Below are 10,180 nucleotides of genomic sequence, written 5' to 3'. Positions count from 1 at the left end.
AAGGAGGACAGAATGATGAAAAGGGCAATCAGCTTCAGGGCTATCCCACAAAAACGGGGAATTTCATGCTTGGAATCCTCCAGAGAGGAGGGATCCTTGCAAAGAGAAAGAAGGATCCACAGCCAAGCCTTGAAGCAAATTAGCAGCAAAGCTACACTCGGTAGGCTCTCTTCCATTCTGGGCACTGCATCTTAAGGAAGAAACGACAGACCTAGGAAAGGGGCCAAGAAGGGCAAAAAGGAAATAATGGAAAGAGGCTGGTTGCAGACACACACACACCCTCACCCCATTTGAGGCGCTAAACAGTCTGGAGAGAGAAAAGGATCTGGCCCTCTTTTGCAATGCGGAGTCCTTCCCTGAACCAAAATGTAAAAAGACTCAGGCCAAATGAAGAGGGTTCTGCCCACAGCAGAGTCCAGCTTGCAGGGATAGGCAACCTTGGCTCTTTTATGATTCGTGGACTTCAACTCCCAGAATTCCTGAGCCAGCGTGGCTCAGCTTGGAAGCCTCTCCCTTTCCCCTCAGCATGGCTGGCTCAGGAATTCTGGGAGTTGAAGTCCACGAGTCATAAAAGAGCCAAGGTTGCCTACCCCTGAGGGAATCGCTGCTGGTTGCTATAGGGGTGGCAGCCAATTGGGGAGGGGTGTGTGTGTGTGTGTGTGTGTCTGAAAATCCAGTCTCAGATGGGTTGGCTAGGATCTGGCTCCCAAGGACCCTGAGAGTGCCCAGGTTGTTCAATTACAGACTTGGAAGGGACCTTGGAGGTCTTCTAGTCCAACCCCCTGCTCAAGCAGGAGACCCCATACCATTACCTATAGCACTTGCAAGCAGCTGATGGTTGAGAGAGAGAGAGGAGAGAAAGTGGGCTATGGCCTGATCCCAACAGGGGCTCTTGGGGGGCATCTTTGCTGACTGACCCCCCCCGTGGGAAGCGGGTTCCTAAGCACACCTGGACAGGTGGGGGGGCGGGGCCTGAGACCGGCAGGTGCAGGAACCCTCGCCTGCTTGATTTGGATCAGTCCCGGGAACAGCCCCCCCCCGAAAAGCTTGGGGCAGGAACTGGTTGCGCCCCCTTCCCCCCCATCCCCGGCTCACCTGCTCCCGCTGCTCCAGGCTGATCTCCAGCCGCTCTTCCTCGCGCGTCGGCCGGACGGGGCGGACCAGGGCCGGGGGCGTGAAGCAGGCAGGCCGGTCCAGCTCCTCGGGCTCCACGCCGCGGCCGTCCCGCAACCTCGCCCAGGCGGCGCTCCGGGTCCCGCCGCCCCACGACCGGGAAGGTCCCCCCGGCGCCCCCTCCTCCTCCTCGCGGAGTTCCTGCACGGCGTCTTCTTCCAGGGTCCCGCGGCGGCTGGCGGTCCCCTCGGCCGGGCGCTTGGCGGCGGGCCGTTCCCGGAGCCCGTCCTTGAAGGCCGAGACGGCCAGGCTGACCTTCTGGACCTGCTCCACCGTCTGCCGCCGGGACATCAGCACCCCCATGGCTGCCTCTGCGGAGACACCCCGCGGGTGAGGCCGGGCTCCGAGGCGCAGCGCGCCCGACCGCAGCCCTCCCGCCTCCGCTGCTCGCCGCCGTCCCGCCGCCTGCGCGGGTCCGGCCTTCCCCTCCTCCAAGGGAGCCCGCTAGGACGACAAGGACACCCCCGGGCAGCCTCAGCTTTTCTCCGCAGGGTCTTCTTCCTTCGCCTCCCCCCACCCTGAACAATGTCTGGAATGTCCTTCGGGAGGGCTTTTGGGGGAGGAGGGGCCCCTGCCGCAGCGCCCCCCAGCTGATCTTGAACTTCAGCAACCCCCCCCCCAAAGCCAGCCCCGGTGGGTTCTGCAGGACCAGGGGCTGCCTTGCTCCTCAGATTGGGGTGCTCCAGCTGGGTTGGGCTATGACTGGCACAAGACACCCAGATGCCCCAAGAGAAGGAAACTGGCAGGATGGTTCGGTTCCCTCTTAAGTGCATCAGAATTTTCTTCAGGTCTAGGAGCAATTTGCACACCCACACACATACACACACCATTTCCTGGAGTTGCCTCATTTCCACCCACCCCACACTGCAAGAACGGTGTGTTGAGGACTGTAAAGCTGGGACTGGGCTCCGATCACCCCTATTCGACTTCTCGGTTCTCTTGGAGCTGCTTCCCCCAGCAGACCCCTCCTCTCAGCTACCGCACATCGACCAACTACAAAGGTCCCGTATTAAAGACAGCGGCCAGCTAAAATGACTGCAAAGGCAGGCTGGAGGAAAGTCCCCAGGGGAAGCAGCTGAAACCGAAGGGGGAGAAAGCTCTTGGTTTTCCTCTCACTGGGCAATTCCTTCCCAGCAACCCTCCCCAGCTGTTTCCCACACCTCCTCAATCCCGTTAATTTTCTCCCTCTTGGGAGGAAAAACATCCCTTTGCCAAGATAGGAGTGAGCAAAAGGGTGCACATTATAGTATCAACCTTGTCAACTCTCAAGTTTCCTCTTTCTGCTTTGTCTTCAAAATGGACAGTGATTAGAATATGAATATGTATGTATATGTATATGTATTTATGGGTGTAGATCAGATATGTCAAACACAAGGCCTGGGGGCGGGATGTGGCCCGCGACGTGGTTTCATGTGGCCCGCGAAGCCATCCTGGAAACAGTGAGGGAACAGCCCCCGTTGCCTTGGCCCTCACCCAGGCTGGCTGGGAGCCAATGTACAATTTTGTGGTGGCCATCTATGCTGAAACGCATTCAGTCTTCGCTCCACAAGGCCGTCTAGAAACAGTGAGGAACCAGCCCCTGCCGCGTCGGCCCCACCCCCTGGGTGCATGCAGGGGAGGTGTCACCCTTTATGAGGAATGAAGAAATGGACCATGCCTTGGCCCTTGCTCCGGTCCCCTCCCCTTCTGCCAGAGACCCTCAGATCTGTCCCACTCCTGCCCAGGCCCCCACAGGCACCATTGACGCGAACGATGTACAGCAGGCCATGCCCACCCAGTAGGCCACACCCACTCCATCCACGCCCACCCAGTAGGCCGCCCCCCCCAGGGCAACTGCAATGCTGATACGGCCCTCAATGAAATTGAGTTTGACACCCCTGGTGTAGATAATATGTATGTATATAGCATGTATGTCTCTGTGTTATGTATGTGTATGGGTAGATATACTTTCTTTTGAGAGTAAGCAACAGAATTTCGTTTTTAATGTGAGCCAGTGTGTTCACAGTAAAAAATGACAATAAAAGTTATCTTAATCTTAAATGTATTACATTAGAATACAGAAGACCAGAGTTGGAAGGAACTGTGGAGGTCTTCTAGTCTAACCCCCTGCTCCAGTAGGAGGCCCTATACCAGGGGTAGGCAACCTTGGCTCTTTTATGACTCATGGACTTCAACTCCCAGAATTCCTGAGCCAGCATGGCTGTTTGGAAACCTCTCCCTTTCCCCTCAGCATGGCTGGCTCAGGAATTCTGGGAGTTGAAGTCCATGAGTCATAAAAGAGCCAAGGTTGCCTACCCCTGCCCTATACTATTTCAGCAAATGGTTGTTCAGTATATTTTTGAAAACCTCCAGTGATGGATGTCCCACAACTTCCGGAGGCAAGCCATTCCACCGATTAACTAACAGAATAACAAAGTTGGAAGGGACCTTGGTGGTTTTCTAGACCAACCCCTTACTCAAGCAGGACACCTATACTGTTCCAGACAAATGGCTTTCCCGTCTTTTCTTGAACACCTTCACTGATGGAGCACCCACAAGTTCCAAAGGTAAGCTGTTCAGAAGATGCTCAGCTGGATACATAAAAGGCCTAGTAAAAATTCCGAACACAAAACATTTCACCTTCTTGAAAGAGGGTCAAGTTGCAAAAGAAGATGGCAGACGAGTCGGGCCTGGTTCAGCCTGAAGTTCGAGAAGGAAGGCTAAGAATATCTCAGCTTGAGTTAAGAAAGAATTGCATCTGAATGTTTGCTGCTGTTCAGGGCAGGCAGAATATGAGAACAGACAGGAAAAGGCAGCGAAGAAGCCTTTTAGCAGGAGATGGTAAGAGCAAGACACAGCTAAGGACAGTTCTTCATTTTTACTCAGTTTAGAGCTTCACAACCAGAAGAACCGCACCCTGCTGAAGGAACCAGCTTATCTCCTGGACCAGCCTTTGCCTATTATCTTTAATGAGTCCTGGGCAACCGGAGAAATGCCAGATGATTAAAGAAAAGCAAATGTCACTTTATCTTCAAAAGGAGGATCTGTAGACCAGCCAAGCTGAAGTCAAAGTCTAAGAAGATTCCCGAGCGGATCATAAAATGGTTATTCCAAAATACCTTTAAAACGGGGGTGTCAAACCCGCAACGTCACGTGACGTGTCACAATGTATTGCGACTTTTTTCCCATTGCCAGCAATGGGGTGGGCGCGGTTTTGCCATGATGCTTCTGGCAGTTTGACACCCCTGCTTTAAAATAATACAGTACTAAAAATTGGCATGGATTTGTCAGGAACAAATCTTACTTGCCCAACCTTTTTTTTTTTTTTACTGCTTAATGATTATTTTATTCATTGTTTTTTCTCATTATTGTGAGCCACCCAGAATTACTTAAGCTGAATGGATCTACAGGTCTTTTAAATCAATCAATCAGTCAATCAATCATCAATCAATTAAAAACATAAATAAATAACCCGTATCTCATTTCTTTTGATGGGGAGATTCCTTAATAGATTGTGGCGATGCTGTGACTTGGAGTCTTAGGGAACACTATCCAAATACTGTGAACAAGCCAAAAACCTTACCTCATAATTAGGAGCACTTAAATGTAGGTGGATGGTATGACATTAAGTGGATACATAGCTGGTTAAAAAAAAATCAAACTTCAAGAATGCTTATTAATAGCTAATCCTTAAATTGGAGAGCAATAGCAACCAGAAAAGGACAACTCATCCTAGCCAACTCCCTGCGGGGACAACTTGCTGTGGAAACAACTTGCCAGACAGTTTAACACGGGATAACTCAACAGAAGGACAAGTGAACTGCAGTTCACCCTAATTACTAACTTGAGAAGGTTCGGACCTAAAGCAAGACAAGGCCCACTGCAATTCACTTGTCCTTTTCTTGAGTTACCCCCTGTTGAATTCTCCCTGCGGTGAGCTGGCTGGGGCGAGTTGTCCTAGACATGTATCAAGAACCTGGCCTGAGGATCAATCGTGATCTTCCACTCTTCAACATCATGACTTTGGAAGGGATGTTCCCTGCATGCAAGAGACAGAAGACTGGGTGGCAGCAATAAAATTCAGAAAGATCTCGAGGGGGTACAGAAACGAGCTGAAAATAAGCAAATGAAAGGGAACAGCAGCAAAGAATAGCAACTCAAAGGTAGAGGACCAGGGTGAGGTATTCCTGAAAAAGTGACTTGGCATTATAACTCAATGTAAGGTTAATGTAAGCCAACTACACAATATGGAAAGAACGGCAGACGTAATCCCAAGTTGTCCCAAGGGAAGGACAGCTTCTAAATCTTGGGAAGCCACTGTGCTCCTCTCTTCTGCACAATCCATCACTCCTGAAGATGGATTCAGAGAAATGAAGGTGGGTTCAGAGAACAGCATCAAGGATGATCAAGGGGCGTTCTAGAAACTTTTATGAAGACACAGGGAGAAAGAAATGGAGAATGTTTAGCCTAAAAAAGAGAAGATTGAGAGAGACACACAAAATCTCTTCAAAAATGCCATCGAGAAGAAAGGCAAGATGTTTTCTCCACCATTTCAGGGTACCAAACAGAGAGTGATGGAGTTGAATTGAAGGAAGATACTCCAGCTGAACACCTTCCTTCTTCTCAAGGAGACATGAAACCCAAACAGGTATGAGGTTGTCTCTCTTTTCAGCATCTTCACTCAGCAACTGCTCTTGATGTCCTTCATCTCCTGAATCTGGTCATCAGGCTGTCCTTATGTCACAACAATTCAAAGCTTTTGACTGAAGTCTCATGCTGAAAAATTGGAGAAAGCTAAAAAAAATTCAGCAGGTGTGGTACTCCAGACGACATCTGGAATACTGCATCCAGTTTTGGCATATCACTTTATAAAAAAGATGTCGAGACTTTGGAAATATTGGAGAGAAGAAGAACAAAGATGATAAATGGCCTGGACGCTAAAACATTTGAAGAATGGTTGCAGGGATTGGCTAGTCTAGAGAAAAGAGGGACTAGGGGTGACGTGATAGCAGTCTTCCAATACTGCCACAAAAAGAGGGGGTCAACCTATTCTCCAAAGTACCAGAAGGCAAGACAACAAACAATGAGTTGATATAATAAGAACTGTACTAGCTTGAATACGAGACAGTAAATGTTAAAGGGAAAAAGAGAAGAAATATCTGATGTTGTAACTTGAGATTTGTAGTAAAGATTTTGTTATCGAACTATTGATTAACCCAGTCGCCATGTTGCTTTTTAAATAATTTAATGTAAAATTGAAAAATTAATAAAATATTATTTTTTAAAAAAGAAACAATGGATGGAAATTAATCATGGAGAGAAGCAACCTAGAATTAAGGAGAAATTTCCTGACAGTGAGAACAATTAATCAGTGAAACGACTTGCCTACAGTGGGTGCTCCTCACTGTAAGTTTTCAAGAAGAGATTGGAAAACCATTTGTCTGAAAAATGTACGGTATGCTGCTTGAGCAGGGGCTGGACTAGAAGACCTCCCAGGGCCCTTTCCACTCTCTTATTTTGTATCCTGAAGATTGGTGAGTTCAAGAAAAAAAAAACATACTTGGTTTCCCTGATTAGGCAGTGTAAAATCAAGACCATCCTCTTCCCCATCTATAGTCTGAGGTTGCTTTAGTTGACAAGAATAGAAATAGAGCCAATTTTATGCTAACAAAAGCATATAAATGTGACCCAGTTGCATAGTTTATGGAGAAATTGGCTGGATCTCTGCTTGGTGTCTATTGTTCAGCACAAAGAACAAGGCTTTATCCAACCCAATGGCCTGCAGTATTTCACAGCTGATAGCAAATATATGGCTTCTCTCCTGACATCTGTCACATTCATTTATTTTATATGCTCAGCCTGGCTGTTTAAAGTCAGGAGGGAATTCATAGAGTTGCTCAGAGAGTCATCAACCTGAAGATCAATTCTAGAACAATCAACTCTAGTATAGGGGTCTCCAACCTTGGCGACTTTAAGACCCGTGGACTTCAACTTCCAGAATTCTCCAGCCAGCATGGCTGGCTGGGGAATTCTGAGAGTTAAAGTCCACAAGTCTTAAAATCACCAAAGTTGGACACCTCTGCTCTAGGAGAAGAGTGGTGTTAGTCTATGTCAGGGAGTCTTCGAACTTGGCCCTTTTATGACTTGTGGACTTCAACTCCCAGAATTCCTTAGCCAGCGTGCCTGGCTGAGGAATTCTGGGAGTTGAAGTCCACAAGTCATAAAAGGGCCAGGTTTGAAGACCCCTGATCTATTGTAACCAAAAATCCTNCTTCTTCTTCTTCTTCTTCTTCTTCTTCTTCTTCTTCTTCTTCTTCTTCTTCTTCTTCTTCTTCTTCTTCTTCTTCTTCTTCTTCTTCTTCTTCTTCTTCTTCTTCTTCTTCTTCTTCTTCTTCTTCTTCTTCTTCTTCTTCTTCTTCTTCCTCCTCCTCCTCCTCCTCCTCCTCCTCCTCCTCCTCCTCCTCCTCTCCACAAAACCCACTCCCTTCTAGCACTGATGATGTTCCCTAGTTGGGTCATCAAACGTCTGCAAGAAAACCACCAAGCTCAGAGAGCACCAAGGACTCCTTGTTTCAACCCTGAGCTACAAATATATTAGCTACAAATCCTGAGCTACAAACATACCACCTTGGTCCCTAGACTTGACAGGCAGACCTGTCTTTGGAGCTGATCCCGCAGTCAGGCCCTGAGTCTGCCAAGGGAGCCCTCTTCTCCCTCCTCTTTCTACACACACTGGGCTGGGGCTGTCCATCCAGAGAGAGGACTGCTCAGAGAGGGTGCTCCTCCTGGCATCTCTGCTTAAAAGGTGGAAACTCCTTAGGCAGATCAGTGGGGAGTGCAGAGGTTGCCTTGAGTGCTGGGCTGCCCTTGCTTTGCCAGCCTCCCAAGAGATCCGGCTAGTCGTATTGTTTCAACAACAGTGAGATGACCCTCCTGATCAGATTAAGTCAAACCTGTGCTGGAGGGGCTGTGAGTTGGGCATCGCATTGTAGGCGTGCCCTGCTCTCCGTTCACAAAAAGCAGCGACGGGCAAAAAGGGTGCCAGGCAAGGCGAGTCTCGAAGAAGCCTTGTGCCAGCCGGTGCCCACAGCAGCAGCAATATCCACGTCCCAAACTCCCAGCAGTGGTGTGGCCACATCTCCTTCCCCTCCACTGCCAGCCCATTAGCCCCACATTCCAAGGGGGGGGAGTGAAAGAGGCACATGTGCCCACTGTACTTTTACACCCACTTAGATTCTCAGCACCTGGATGGTGATGGCTGGTGGAGGAGGTAGAGAGGAGGGGGGGGTTGGGAGGGAGGGGAGACTGTGCCACTTTCAGCAAGGAGGTGGCCCCCAAATGGGAGGAGAGGGAGGGGGAGGGAGTGCCGTACCACTATGTGTATCTTAATGGATGTTAAGGGATTGCTTCCAGTTCCAATTCAAGGTGTCGGTCTTTTGAAGTCCTTCCTGGGTGTGGGTCCAGGGTTTTGGAGGAGCTGTCTGACTCCAGTGGGATTGGCCTGCCCCACTTGTCCCAATAGCAGGAGCAGATCCCACCTGCTAAAGAATTTTGGCTAACGGGCCCCAGGGGAAGAGCCTTGTCTGCTGTGGCCCCCACCCTCGGAGATATTCTCATTCTGGAAGCGAGATCTGACCCTATTCTCTGCCACTTGGTCTGGGGCTCCTGCAGGGATCTGCTATGTTGGGGGGTGTGTGGATCCGATAGAGAAGATCCCCACCTCCAGGCTGTCCAATGATCATCTTGGTTTCTAGTCTTTCTATTTAACTCTCCTAATTGTAATTCCTCGCATTACCTTTTTTTTTTTACTTTTAATTATATCGTGAGTCACTCAGAGTCGCCATATCAGTGAGATTTGGCAGCATAAAAAAATTAATAAAACAAATAAACAAATTGCTGCACCATCCTAAAAATGTTAGGGGAATCTTAAAAAGTACCAAAAAGGGCTCTGCAGATGCTCCCAAGTCCTCTCCCGATTCACCACCTAGTCCTAGACGGACTGAGGGATTCTGGTACCTCCGAGTGCCAGCTGAGGGCGGAAGAGATGCCGAAGTATGTGAGATCAGCCAAAGGGCAGAGATGTGGCTGGCCTGGGTGGGTGTGGCCGTCTCTGCCTACTTGTCTTCTGGCTCAGCAAAGCTGCCCTGGGGCACTTCGCCAGCACATCGGGCGAGCCACCAATACGGAGAGGGGGGGGGAGGCGATGGGAATTATGATTCCCTGGCACATCCCGTCTGTCTGTGCTGGTTCGCCTACGATGCCTGGATGGTTTTAGCCCTGCTTAGCCTGCCCAGAGTTGCCTGGCAAATAAATCAGTAAAACCATTGGAATGCCAACCGTGGCATGCCTCGTCGGCCAAACCATATCCTCCCCCCCCCAAAAAAGATGCCAGATGCGTTCTTATCACACAAACGGTTCTCCAAAGAGCCTTTTCCGAAGGTGTTGGGAACAGAGGCCCAGATCCACAATGAGTCACTACACTGGAGCCCATTCCTCTCCTCTCCCCATTTGGGGACGGCAGAAAAAGAGTCCTGACGTCCTAACAAGAAGGCTTATTAGGCGATCAGTGATTTCTAACGCAATAAACACAAACAAGGCACATTTTAGTAACCAGGAAGCGCAACCCTCCCAAATCCAGGGGAGCAAAAGCCTCTTTTGCACACGTCCCAATATGCTTCTCCGGTCTTCCTCTCAGGCTGACCCAGCTTTTTCCAGCCTGAGGATGGATTTCAGCGCAGGTGAGTCCCAGCTATAAGGAAGTCCCTCTTTGGCCACCAGACACCTTTTCCCCAGACAAGGGCGGGATCTTCCGTGGCAGGGAGCCCATGCGCCATTTTCCAAGGGGTTCTTTTGGTGCCCAACAGAGAAGAATAATTTCCCCAGCTAGTTGTGTAGATACAACCTAGAGTGGGCTGGGCCTTTGAACTCACCGCACCCCACCCAAGGCTCCTGCGCCGGGTTTTGTTTTTGCATCGGATGGGCTGCTGCAGCATCACCTCTTGGCTTGTGCCTCGCCCCTTCCCCCCCC

The 10,180-nt window shown here is 49.7% G+C and overlaps 1 protein-coding gene across 1 annotated transcript in view; it reads right to left on the bottom strand.

Annotated features, from left to right (window-relative positions):
- Nucleotides 1–1,476, bottom strand: part of PHF24 (PHD finger protein 24) — a 27,607-nt gene extending 26,131 nt beyond the window's left edge. Inside the window, exon 1 of the mRNA XM_015829657.1 lies at nucleotides 1,096–1,476. Coding sequence (XP_015685143.1) covers nucleotides 1,096–1,476 — 381 coding nt within the window. The remainder of the gene's footprint in view (nucleotides 1–1,095) is intronic.
- Between the last annotated feature and the right edge of the window lie 8,704 nt (nucleotides 1,477–10,180).

This window comes from Protobothrops mucrosquamatus, unplaced genomic scaffold, assembly GCF_001527695.2.
Source record: "Protobothrops mucrosquamatus isolate PMUCROS unplaced genomic scaffold, P.Mucros_1.0 scaffold6671, whole genome shotgun sequence".
Taxonomy (NCBI): domain Eukaryota; kingdom Metazoa; phylum Chordata; class Lepidosauria; order Squamata; family Viperidae; genus Protobothrops; species Protobothrops mucrosquamatus.
The sequence above is the reverse complement of the archived record's forward strand: the minus strand, read 5'-3'. Positions and strand labels throughout refer to the sequence as shown.